Genomic DNA, 14,047 nt, shown 5'->3' on the forward strand with positions numbered 1-14,047 from the left:
ATATTTCCAAAATACCTTAACTCCCATGAAAAGTTTCTGGAAATGTACCGGGCATGTTCTGCCCCTTCGCAACCCTAGACATAACTACATAACTTAACTCCATCAGTTCAAACAAACAAAACGTTTTATATTTATGATCCCCAGAGGATTATTGTCCCTCTGACTTCTCCACCACGTTGACGTTGTTGGTCTTTAAGTGAAATGTGTCATCAGATCATCATGTCATTCTCCCATCAGGACCAACTGTAAAAACTCTGGTGATCCTCTGACTTTTCATCCAGCACCGTTATCAAGTTAAAGTTTTAATTTTGGTTCTTTATTTGCCTCTATGGACATAAATGCTGCCAGATAAAGTAAAGTGCATGTTGAACAGGTGCAGCAGAGCCTCCTGATGTCTGAGCTCAGCAGATTCACTGACAGATGAAAGAGTTCTCGTCTCCTCCTGTATTTAATTGGAGCCCTATAGCGTCGACCTGATGGGAGCAGTTTGTTTTCTGGATAAAGGACATAGGAGGGCTCCACAATAACAGCCTGTTTACCTTTAATCTTCTCAGAAAGCATTTGTTTGTGACTAAAAAACAAAAAAAATAATATCCCATCAGCCTTAGCAGCACTCTGTGTTAGCATGCTGACATTAGCATTTAGCTCACAGAGCGATGAGCGAGCAAAAATCTGAATGGCTCAGTTCTCAGTTTTCTCCTGAGTTGTATTTTATAGAAAGTTTAAGTCAGTGCTAGTGTTTCAGGTTAGATGTACAATAATAGATTTCTGCTACATGTGCATAAACAACATGAAGTAATAGAGAGTTATGCTTTAATCAGTGCATGACTTTTGGGGGTTTTTGAACTCTTCTTCAGACAAAATAAACAATTTGAAAAAAAGATTAATTTATTTTTATTTAAAAAGCCTTCGAACGCCTTTATTGTGCAATGAAATTGTTGCAAATTAATTGCAAACAGAAAGAACACAATCACAGAACACAGCCAGCAGCACATGCACAGGTAAAAAAAAAAAAAGAAAAATATATATATTAAATAAATGCAATTAGTTTTGCAAAATGCTGTAGTTCAAAAGATAAATATAATAAGTATAGACAGTTTCATTTTGCGCTAGTATCTGAGTATTTATTGTACTTTACTAGATGTGATTATTGCACTAGTATGAATGTGATTATTACACTCATGTGAAGTATGTATGGAGCTATTTTGTATTATCATACATGGTTATTATTGCACGGTTATTGTTTGTTGTCATATTGCGCATGAATCCGAATCATTTTTATTGCAGAGTAGGTTTTCACATGCAAGGAATTTACTTTGATGTGTTCAAATCTAAATATACATGGTCAGTCATGGAATAAATGCTTAGACCACCCTTTTTTTCTTGTATTTCCTGTTCATCTATATATATATACATTGTACCAGGCATTAAAATGAACAAGAAATTGAAGAAAACAAGGGTGGTCAAATCATTTTTCATGGCTGTTGATGGTTATTGCACGTGAGGTTTGTTGTCATATTGCATGTGAATCAGAATCATTATTATTGCCAAGTGGGTCTTCACATGCAAGGCATTTACTGTGGTGTGTTGGTGCAAAAAAAACAAATCTAAATATAGATTAAGAAACTTTGAGTCAAAAAATCACCATCACCATGAATAGAAAATCTGAAGAATAGAAAAAGTAGAAACAATATTTACTAATGTGGAGTTATCTAAATGAGGGAAGCAGCTGTTTATTAATATTTGTGATGTGCATTCAAAGGTTGTTGTTCAGTCTGGTTGTTCATCAGGTCAATGATATATTGGTTTGTTATCAAAGCCAAGTATATATTTTTTAAATTAAAAGACATTATAAATAATGACAAACATATATTTTATTTCACTATAAAGCCTTGCATAAAAATCTAAAATAAAAATCATAAAAGACATTAAATAATCAGGTCAAAAATCTACTATTTTATCATTAAAGCCAAGTAAAAATATATATATATAAATGTGTAAACTAAATATGTAAAAGCAGATTTAAATGGTTAAAGAACATGTTGGTGCATCTGGAGGTGACTTCTCTTATTTCTAAATGTAATAAAGTGTAGCTGCATGAGGCCCAACGATTGGTGAATTAAATAAAGTTTATTAATATTTGTGATGTGCATTCAAAGGTTGTTGTCCAGTCTGGCTGTAATTGGCAGCAGTAGGCGATCAGTTGCTCAAGGACTCCTCTGACACGTGGAGCTGCAGATCAAACCCACCACCCTGCCTTTAATTGACCCCAGATCTGTCTCCTGAGCCGCAGCCCGAGGAGGCTGTCAGCACATAATTGACAGATTAATCAATAATGAGAATAGCTGCAGCGCTGCTCCCGACTGTATACGTGTGTGTGGGTGTGTATTAGCTTAGTGTGTCCCTTCAGTCTTCTTCCTGCAGATTAAACGGGACTAGATTTAGCTTTGAGCACCACTTCACCCTCCTGTTGTCTGTCTCACCTCACTGCTGACCTGAGCTCCGTTAAGCAGAGACCTCCGTGTGTTTCTGCGTCTCGTACTTAATCGCTTGGCGTTCCTCTGCTTTCTCTTGCGCCTCTGCAGACCCGTGGAGGCTGCATGCATGTGTTTGGGTATGTGTGCCTGTGTGTTTGTGTGTGAGAGCATCTGTGGGTGTTCGCAGCAGCAGATTAGACGCAGCAGAGTGTTTTTTGTCCCCTGTGGTCTCTTGTCTCCTAACCTGAGCCGACGCAGAAGAGGGTCACCGCAGGGTGCCAAAACAATGCGAGGAAGAATATGTATGCAGCCCCTGCACAGGATTTCAGTTCCAGCTTCTTCTTCTTCTTTTTTTTTACTTAATTGTAGCCATGGCAATGAAGATAAAAAAAATATGCATAAAAATAGGTCTGTCAGTGAGGGAAGGATATGTTCTTATGCAGAATTTCCAAGAAATCATGTGTTCAGATTTCTGCAGGTTATAATATGCATCTAAAGTTTATGCCACACAGCGTGTTGAGGTGGAGCTGCAGGGAGCCAGGGGACGCTGCAGAATCTGATTCTGGAAGTGCCCCTCCCTTCTGTTTCTAAAAGGAGAAAATAACTGTTTTCCTGCATTTAGATGTCCCGGCTCACGTCCCTGATGTATTTACAAGCTCAGTACTGTTTGTTTTTACTTGCCGTATTTCTCAGAAGCAGTCAATTATGCTGCAAGGTACATTTTTTGGGTGTATTATAGGGTACAATCAGGATTGATGCATTGTTTCAGTGTCAGTGATGTAAAAACACTGATATAAATCATCATCTTTAAGATAATAATTTGTTGGAATTGTCTGTTTTTATTCTTTATTCAAAATAGTAGATTGTTTTTACTTAAATGTCTGCACAAGCTCAGGTTGGCCCCGCCCCACAGCCACACCTGCACCTGGCCATGTGCTTAAAAAGTGGAAGAATAAATGAGATGCTGATTGTTAATGGTGGATATTGAAGCCTCTTTGGTGTTTGTTTTTACTTGCCGTGTTTCTCAGAAGCAGTAAATTCTGCTGCAAGGTACATTTTTTTGTGTATTATAGGGTACAGTCAGGATTGATGCATTGATTCAGTATCATGGAAGTAAAAACACTGATATAAATCATCTGTTTTTATTCTTTGTTCTAAAAAGTAGATTATTTTGCCTAAATGCCTGTAAGAGCAGCCACACTTACACATTTATTAAGGGCTTAAAAAGTTACAATTCCGATTTATTTAACGGTGCACCGACTGATTTCAGGGCTGTCACATCAACAGATCTAAAGCTTCAGATCTTAATTCTTTTTTTTTACCGTTCATGTGATGCTGTCATTTCTGGTGAAATAATAAATCATATGATGGTAATTAATTCTTTGTCATGTGCCAATTTGGTAGACATCGTCAACACTTAAAAGATACGATGGGATGAGATGAGATAAAATGAGATAGAACTTTATTATTTTCCTGAAGGAAATTCTGGTTTCAGATGGCTCCATGGTTTCCAAAACAATTACAAAAATAATCACAATATACGATAACCAAAAAGTGAAAACTATAAGAAAAAGTAGTTAAAAGAGACAAGACGACGAGGAGTGACTTTGACTGTGACTTTGTGTAATGAACATATCGTCACATATTCATGGCACACTTTTTAATATCAACTAAAAATGTTGTTCTTGTCCAAAAAATTCCCTTTAATATTGTATTGTTATTAAAATCACTGGAACTGATACTCTTGTTCGGTGTTTGTGTGTTTAAATCTACTGTCCATGTGTATTTATCTCATCTGTGACACTCTCTTAAACCTATATTTTATGAAAATGCTACAATGATTATTTATTATGATCCGTGTGTGTCTGTGGGAGTGTGACTCGGCGGAGGCAGCAGGGGGCCGAGCTTCTGAAAAACCACAATATTGAAGTGACATTTTCTTGTGAATATGACTCAGATATTAAAAGTTCAAACATTGTGCTTTTGCCTTTTTATAGCCGACTGTTCTAATTGAGTTATTGGACCCAAACGGAGCTTTATAGAACTGTGTGTGTGTGTGTGTGTGTTTTGCAGGGCCAGAACCAGAGGATCAGCCCGTGCTCCACCCTGACCAGCAGCACTGCCTCCCCCCCTGCAGGCAGCCCCTGCTCCACCCTCCCCCCCGCCATGCCCGGCCAGGCCGGGAACAAGGACTGCGCCTACGGTTCTGTCACCAGCCCCACCTCCACGCTGGAGAGCCGGGACAGCGGCATCATCGGTGAGATCTGAGAGCAACATATCAACGTACATGTTTAACTGGAGAATACAGAGTCCTTACAGGATGATTAGGTCTGTGGCGTACAGGTCACACATACAAACAGTACAGGTAAAAAAGATATATTGTTTAATATAAAATCCAGGTATAAAAAAAAGACATAATAAATCATGTCAAAAATATATTGTTTTATTATCAAACCTAAGTATAAGTAATAATAATAATAATAATTAAAGACATCATAAATTAGGTTAAAAAAATATAATAAAATAAAAAAGACATAATAAGTTGGATTCAAAATAATATCAAATATATTGTTTAAATTAAAAAAAACATAATAATAAATGTATTGTTTGATTATCAAAGCCAAGTATAAGTAATAATAATAATAATAATAAAGACATAATAAATCAAGTCAAAAATAGAGTTTTTATCATCAAAGCCATTTATTATTATAAATTAATTAATTAATATAAAATTATTATTATTTATTATCAATAAATAAAAATATCAGTTTCAATTTTTAAAGCCAAGTATTAAAATATTTAAAAAATGTAAAGACATTTTAAATCCAGTCAAAAACATATTTTTCACCATAAAAGCCTTGTTAAAAATATAAAATAAAAGACAAAAATTTATTATTTTATTCATATATTAAATAAGATGTTAAATAAAGCAAAGTAAACATGTTGCTGCATGAGCTTTAATACTTCTCATCTTATTATTTGTGAGCAATAAGAGAAATAGAGATTATCACTAGCTTTTCTTGTACAAGAGCATAAAGGTATAGTTAATATGATTTAAATTTGATTTTGTTATTAATACACTGTAGCTGTTTTTCTATATTTGGCTACTTTAAGAACTGCTCTCTTTCCAGGTCTGTCTTTGTAAAGAGATTTCTGCCTGAAGCAATTTCAATGTAACTGTTAGGGGACAAAAAAACAACAGTTCATGAAGTTCAGCTCCAGTTAAAGTCTTTTAGTCTGATAATCCCTCCTTGTGCTTCCAGTGAGTTTGTCGCACAAACTGATTTAACTTTTTAATAAATGACTAGTTTTTGACCTCAGCACTTTCACTGAAATCACTTGTTAGAAGATTTTCTCATATGTAAAGAAGGAATAATTACAACGACCTTTCAAAATACAAGTACGACAGTATTGTATTAAAATGACCATAAAAGACCTTGAGAAATCTGTCTTTTAACAGTCAATAAAATCACACAAAGCAATAAAGTAGCACTGGAATCCAAATAAAAGCTTGTCTATGAAACAAACCAGTAGAGAAAGAACTGAAGTATTTAACTCTACCTGCTCAGACAGGTCCGATGTCTGACAGCCGACAGATCAAACTGTGACAGTCGGTGGGAAAACGCCCCGAGTCAGAGCTTTGCTCACATAACCCCGAATCATCTTTCGCTGCTCCTTAAAACGTTTATTTCAAACCGTGACCTGAAGGCTTCTGATCCCTGTTACACACCCAATATATTATCCTGAAGTTGGGATGTTGTCTAAAACTTAAATGAAATAGATAATTTGCTGGTTCTTGAAGTTGAAAACTGTATAAAGACAATATAACTTATGTTCATTTAATGTTTTTTATATATTATATACTCTGAAGTCTGAATTTAATGCATTTTTATTCAAATTTTAGGCAGACAGTTTCAACTTTTGGGGGGGGATTTTGGTTGTAAAAATAAATCACATTTAGGGTTTTTTTTTTCAAGTTTATTAAATAATAATAATAATAATTGATACTTGACCGGAAGATGTCATTATAACTGAGCGTGACAAACAAGAGATAAGATGAAACTTTATGTATCCTGCAGTGGGGAAATAAGATTCAGACAGGAGAGTTACAAAGATATAAAAACTAAAACATTATAAACATAAAATACTTCAAATAATTACATGACTGCTATTGAATGTTATTATTATTAATATTGCATTATATATAGATATTACGTTTTTTCCTGAGGGATTGTTGCATGTTGTTGTATGTTGTAATAATCAGAATTTTGATTACCAAGTAGGTTTTCACATCTGAAATCTGCTAAACAAGAACTAAAATGTAGATATAAATGAAGGTAATAAGTACTTCAGTAAGTAAACAGCAGCTTAAATAGAAAATATGAAGAACCAAAAAATTCAACATAAAAGAAATATTTAAAAAATATAAACACTAGAAACAATATGTTTTGTATAAATGAGGAAAGGAGCGAGCTCACAATGTAAATATTTGTAATGAGCAAGATAAGGTTATATGAACAATAAATAAAAAATCTATAAAAATAATAATTTATGCATATATATATATATATATATCCAAAGGATGGATGATTTGGTGTTAAGATATAAGATATAATAAAAGATATTCCTTTATCGTTGTTGCAGCGTCATAAGTACAGAGCAAAGCATATTAAGATAATAAAAATAAGAATATGATAATAAAATAAATAGTATATAAAAATAATAAAATAAAGATAAAATTAAAAATAAATAGTATAAAATATTATTAATACAATAAAAATTAAATAGTATAAAATAAATATGTAAAATAACAAAATTAATTGTATAAAATAAAATAAAGTAAAATAACAAAATAAATAGTATAAAATAAAATATATAAAATAAAGTAAAGATAAACATAAAATAAAAAATAAATATCATGAAATAAAATATATAAAATAAAATAAAGATAAGATTAAATTAAAACCCAATGTGGATAGGGAACCTTAAGTGCTAAAAAAAAAAAAGTTTAAATTAAAAGTTTAAAGTTTAAATTAAAAACGACAAAAACACATCATGACCTTTAAAATGGAGAATCTAATTGAATCATGTATTTACTGCCCAGCTCTGGTCAGAACCTCCAGACTCCCACTGGAGGACAGTTTCTGTGTGTTTGTCATGTTGACGTCAGCTGTGGCGTCGTTGCAGAGTGAAACACTCACTGATGTAAAACATTCTGCCAACGATGATGCACACCTCCAGTTTGATGAGGAAAGCATCACATAAACATACGACACATAACAGAAGTAAAAAGGTGTGAAAGGTGAGGAAGCATGGTGTGAACCAGCTGTAACTGTTCTGTCCCGCCTGCAGCCACTCTGACCAGCTACTCGGAGAACATGGAGCGAGGCGGCAAGTACGGCGAGGGCTCCCGGGGAAACCTGAAGCTGTGGCAGTCCCAGAAATCAGGCATGGACTCGTTCCTGTACAGAGTGGATGAGAACATGACCGCCTCCACCTACAGCCTCAACAAAATCCCTGAGCGCAACCTGGAGAGCATGTCCTCCCACTCCGCCCACTCCATCCCTCTGTACCTCATGCCCCGCCCCAACTCTGTGGCTGGTGAGTCCCCTCCTCTCCCTCTCTCCCTCTCTCCCTCTCTCTCTCCTAGGAGGCAACAGTTTATCTGAGGAGCCAGATTTAAAGTGCATGCAGCACACTGAAGGTACTTTTTCTGGCCAAATTGGATTGAACTGCTGGTTCTGAGTCCTTTAGCTCCCTCTTCTCTCCTTTAAACCGTCTTTCCTCGCTTGTTTCCTTCTGAGATGAACTGTGATCCTTCCCTTTGAATTCTTGAATGTGTGAATCCAGTGACCATGAATGTAACAGTTAAACACTTGATAAGAGCAGAGAAATATATTCATATTCTGCAGGAGCAAGTCCAGCCTCATGGTGGCTTTTACAAGGTGACCGTGAGATTTTGAGATCAGGATTTATTGTTTTTATTGCTAAATTTTAGCTCAAAGCATCTATGTTTTATATTAAAGGTACAATGTGTAAGACCTGGCCACATGCTGCACACTCACTGGGGGCAGTTTTTCTCCTACAAAATGTTTAGTTAACTTTCCAAACTTCCAGTCTTTCATCAGTTTATTTCAGTTGCAATATGGTGAAGATTTTTTCTGTCAGTCTACTACTGGGTCCATACGATCTAAATATAAAGTGCAGACTGTAGAAAAAGTTCAGTGCATCTACAAATTTGTCAGGATTTGGGATCCAGATTGACGCTACGTCACCAGCTATTCCTGCCACTAGAGAGCTGGTTTGGTGAACCCGTTAAGACCTGAGTCCACCTCGACAAAAACCCTCTTACACCAGAGGGTTTTCTGAAAAGCTGCACAGAAGGTGCTTTCCTCAAACATGTCAGTCCTAGGCTAGGACTGAAATAAGACAGTTTTAAAAAACAACAACTAACTGAAACTGTATTCTGTGGTTACAAAACAAACTAAAACAAACTAAGATTATAGTAAAAATGTCCTTTGTTTTCGTCTTTTCCAACTTTTTTCATTCATAATCCTCTTCAGTTGATATGAAATATATTTACGTATTTATCTCGGACCAAACAGCTGCTGGATAGTGAACATGCAGGAACGAGAGATAATAAATAACCTTATTGGGGCTGAGATGGATAATAAAAGGAAATAAAGGCAACATTTATTATGAGTTTTCTGAATTTCGCATCCAACAAATACCCCATTACAAAACAACTAAAACTAATAAAACTAAACTAAAACGAAGCATTTTCAAAAAATAAAACTAATGAAAAATTACTTACCAAAACTATTATAACCTTGGTGCGTGCATGTTTTCAACTTTCCGTTCTTCTGTGTGGAGGCCCAGAAATATTGATTTTGGTTTGTTTTTTCTCCTTTTGCCTTCCACCCGTTGCATTTCATAAACGATGCAAATGTTGCATCTAGTCTGAAAGGGCTAATTTAATATTCAAAATGCTCTCAGAAGTGATGTAACTTGTTCAGATTTGGGAGTCAGCCAGCACTTCAGGAGGAGAAGATCTAATCTGTAAACTGCTCCTATAACAGGTATTCTGTGAACACATCCCAAACCTCCAGACCACATTTCTCCTGCAGATCTGCGATAAAACAGCCGAAACTTCCTAAATCCTGAGCCTGATTTTATGAGAAGCTCAGCTGTGGTTTGATTTGTTTCTCATTTCGACATTATTGCTCAATCGAGGCTGGAAAACACTCTTGTTCTCACATTTCGTGTTGAAATCTGTGCTAGCTGCAGATCTGCAGCAGTGGTGTTTTGTTAAACTCTCAGAACCCTCCGGTGTGGATCGAAACCACACAGCAGAATAATACAGCAGGAGTATAACACACTGCGGCTGGAAGAATATCACAGCATTTGTGTAGCTGACAGAGGTCTCATTGATGTGTGTGTGCTCAAAAAGGCTCCTAACAGTAACAGTAAATATGTCAGGAAAAATGTCAGTTTCATAACAGTGAGGCAGTCCTAATGGGCCTGATTGTATTATTGTTCTCATGGTGAGAGAGGCTGCTACAGACGATGAGCTCTATTATGCACTTCACCCACTCCCACGGGCGAAAAAAAGTGTGCACGTACTGCAGACACGCACATATATTTTCGCTAAACACTATAATATGGCTGACATGCCCGTCGCTGCAGCTCTGACCCTCTTCTTTATGCTGGTCATGTTCTGCTGTTTGACACTGCTGTCTGGCAACGCCGCGACTCTGCCGGCTTCTTACAGATTCACCCTCGATCTCATCTCCGCCCCTCAGCACCCAGACCTTCAAAGGAGTCTGGAGACGGCTTTAAAGACGCACTATAAGCTGCAGATGATGCAGAAGAAGAAAAAAAGAGAAAGAAAGAAAGTGAGTGAGTGAGTGAGAAAAAAAGACATGATTTGTATTTGTCAGAAACAGGAATTCTGCAGAGACGGATACACGAGGAAGAGGAGTGAAAGTAGAGTTTCATAATCTCTCTCTCCCTCTCACTCTCTCCTCCACAAAGAATTATTAGATGATGTAGGGACGGGAGGCGAGCACAGGCTGAGGATTGGCTGGGCTCACACAGCAGTGGAACATCAAAGCCCCAGGCATTAACCGTTTCTATCCCCCAGAGTGACAGAGAGAGACTGGCTTTGATGTGTGGAGAGAAAGGGAGAGAGATAGGGAGCGAGAGCAGCAGGCGACTGGGGAGGGAAACCAGGACGGAGGGGGCTACTCGATTACCTAATGAAGGCAGTGCGTTGGTAGAGCTTAGGATGGATCTGGAGGAAGGAGAACCAAGACAGAGTAGTCAGAGTAGTGCTGTTTCTCTGCTGCAGAATTTAAAAAACAGTCTCTACTGGACCATTTCTTCACTAACTTTTCACTTATAATATCCCTTAAATTGCAAATACAGGAGTCAAAGTTAGGGAACTCCTTGAAAAATGCTTGATTTTTACAACAAGTCCTCCAACCTAAACGACAGAAGAGGTCATGTGTCAGTTACACTCATCACGACACGTATGTACGTGTATGTTCGCGGTTGCGTTTTTTGGTTTGCGTTACAGTGGAGCGTTCTAAAAATAGCACAGACGTCATTATGTATACATACAGGTGCGGTTCGTGGTTGTAAAAAGGATTCAGTTTCTGTGAATTTATATTATAAAACCACTGACCTAGATTTAGGGCAAAAAACGTCCTGGTTAGGCGTTATAAAAGACCTCAATATAGCTCGAATTTCACCACCTGTAGACACAACCAATATTCAGGTTTTTGAGAGGAGAACAGGCTGGATTGTCAACATGATCTGGTGTCATATTTTTTGTCTTGTACTAGATAAGCTGAGCTGCCTTATAGCTGAATAAATAATCTGTTGATCCTTTGAGCTAAAAAAAAAATTAGCAAGCAATAAATAATCGATAGTAGATATGCATTTTTCTTAAGAATGGAGATTTGATGAGAATCTACAATTTTTTTGGTGTAGGTGCCTTGAAAGTGCTTGAATAGTGCTTGCTTTTGTTAGACTCTCCTTGCCTGGTTAAAGACAATCTTAAAGGATGCAGGACTTTTACATAAAGATGTCTGTAGCATTCAAGCCCGTCACGTTCGAGCTCACACAGTGCTGATTCAGCCTTTCTGCGCCAAAAAAAAGCTTCCTATTTAGCAGAATACTGGCATCGTGGCATCGTGGCATCGTGGCATCATGGCATCGTGGCGTCGTTGGCGGCCTTCCTGACACAGGAATAAGTTTGAAAACACAAACGACAGAGCAGCAGCTAGGAGTTATGGCATGAGCTACGGAAGAAAATCTTAATAACTCTCCAAGATGCTCCAGATAAAAAAAGACAATCGAAGTAATGAAAAGTTTTTAAAAAAGGGTAGATGTGTCACAAGCACTTGCAACATTGTTTGTGTAATTCCCCTCGCTGCCAGAGGGGGAGACAAATGCTCCTCACTGCAGGTTTAACACCCAGTTAAAACTTGACACACACACCCTGGATAGTTGTGTTTATATGTCAGAGTTAGGGGTCGGTAGAGCTTTGCAATATGGCCAAAATCTATTATCCCAGTATAGGTAATTTTCTGTCTTGATAACAATATATATCACAATATAGCAAGTCAATAAATAAATAGTCTGCATGAAATAATCACGATATTTACTCCAAAGTCTGCAAAACAGCACCTCAGTTGTTCGCTCCAGCTTGTACATGAATAAGAAACGTAAATTGCTTAAAGGCAGTTTGGCTGCTTGTTTTTGAAAATCTGGATAGAAAGAACATACAAAAATCGATATGATCGACATTTTTATATGGTTTTGGTGATGTTCATTGTAGATTTTAGTGTCAGTACGGAGGCACAGAACTGATATCTCGCATAAAACCCAGATTCTTGTTTCTAACAGTGTATTTGAGACGAACTGACCCTTTAAATGCCCTGCTGGAGGATCTATATGCGCCAGCTTATGTAATTGCCCGGGGATTGTGGGAGCCCTGCTCACACAAAAGACTAAAGAGCTTTAAAAGATTCTCCTTCCATAGTCTCTAAATTCACTAAATTAAGATAACAGCTCACCCGAGATAACATTTTTCAATTTGGGGGGCGGACAAGTGTCATTGATTTCCTTTTTCTACCACTTTTATTCCTGATTATCCCACCTCTGCTTATACGCTCCGGAAATATTATTGTTTAAGTAGCAGGACCTCCATTTATCGCCAGGAGTCATCTCTCTGGGAGATGAGAGGAGCGCTCAGCCACCTCCTATCTCAGATGACTCGTCGGCTCCCCGCCTGATACTGTGACTGGCTCTGGACGGCAGCCCAGCTGGTCTCTGAGAGTGTGTGTGTGTGTGTGTGCGTGTGTGTGTGTGTGTGTGTGTGTGCGTGTGTGTGTGCACGCATGCGTTCACTCTTTGAAACCGGAAGTGTCTGATGTTGCTGTCAGAGCTCTCTCCTGCACAGTTAGACTCACTTTCTTTCTCTTGCACACTGTTTTTCCTCTTTATTACAGTTTTTTTTTCCACTATATGTGCATGTGTCTTTTAGCGCTCTGACTCAGGAGCGGTGAATGTGATCCCCAGCAGCCTGCTGCATTGCAGATAGAGGTGATGAGCACACAGATTTGAGTCCTTACATTCAGTTGAAAGAGAGACAAAAAAAGCAGCCTTTGCTAGGCCTGTCACCATAATTACTATATCGACTTATCATTCAATTTATAAAAATAGACACGATAGTTTTTCTCTGGACTCAATATATTGTCGTTTACATGCCGTGACTTTTTCAGCTTTTTTGCGTTGTGTTTAAAGTAATGCTGTGAATGTTTGACAGGCAGTACGAATTGCTGAAAGAAAACTATATTTCCCAAGCAGCCATTCCAGCTGTTTATATTATTTTACTAATAAAATAATATAATACATAATGTTTATCTCATTGCAATGTTTTGTTAATAGCCTAAATGTCTATTTTATTTGTTTTGTTTGTAGTTTATTTAAGTTTTATTTTGCCCATTTATTTTCCAAATTTCAATTCCAATGTTCCAATATTCTCCAGATTTAAAAATTCATTGCTGTGGAAAAGGATGTACTTATTATGCTCTAATATCGTTATAAAACTAAAACAACATTGATACAACGATACTATTGTTTATCGTGATAGTTTCTGGGAAAATATATCGTCCTAAAAAATGTGTTATGGTGACAGGACCGTAGCCCTGAGTCACTCCTCCTCGGTGGTTTAGCAGCCGATTAATGCCTCCACTGTTCAAACTGTCTCCGCTTTTAGCCCAGCTGGATGACCGGCACCCACATTCCCATCAGGGCCAAGCCTCCAGCATTCTCAGCTGCCATTTTCCCTCCATTTTGGGAAACCCATGTGGCTCATTTTTGTGGGTCTGTGACTCAAGCAACCACACACACACACTTAAAGTCATCCACAGGCTCAGTTCTTCAGGGAGCGTACAGGCAGGCAGCGCTCTTCAAACCGAGGGCAGGATTAGTGTGAGGAGCTGGGGAGGTGCCGGCTCACAGGCCTGCTGCCACATGGAGAGATTACTGAGCCTTACCTT

General features: G+C 37.5%; 1 protein-coding gene across 5 annotated transcripts in view; it reads left to right on the top strand.

The window, feature by feature from the left end:
• tanc2b (tetratricopeptide repeat, ankyrin repeat and coiled-coil containing 2b) overlaps positions 1-14,047 on the top strand; it is a 218,633-nt gene that overhangs the window by 157,176 nt on the left and 47,410 nt on the right. For all 5 annotated transcript variants that reach the window (XM_059325075.1, XM_059325072.1, XM_059325073.1 and 2 more), the window contains 2 exons: positions 4,551-4,734; positions 7,830-8,078. In XM_059325075.1, coding sequence (XP_059181058.1) covers positions 4,551-4,734; positions 7,830-8,078 — 433 coding nt within the window. The remainder of the gene's footprint in view (positions 1-4,550; positions 4,735-7,829; positions 8,079-14,047) is intronic.

Source organism: Centropristis striata, chromosome 21 (assembly GCF_030273125.1).
Source record: "Centropristis striata isolate RG_2023a ecotype Rhode Island chromosome 21, C.striata_1.0, whole genome shotgun sequence".
NCBI lineage: Eukaryota > Metazoa > Chordata > Actinopteri > Perciformes > Serranidae > Centropristis > Centropristis striata.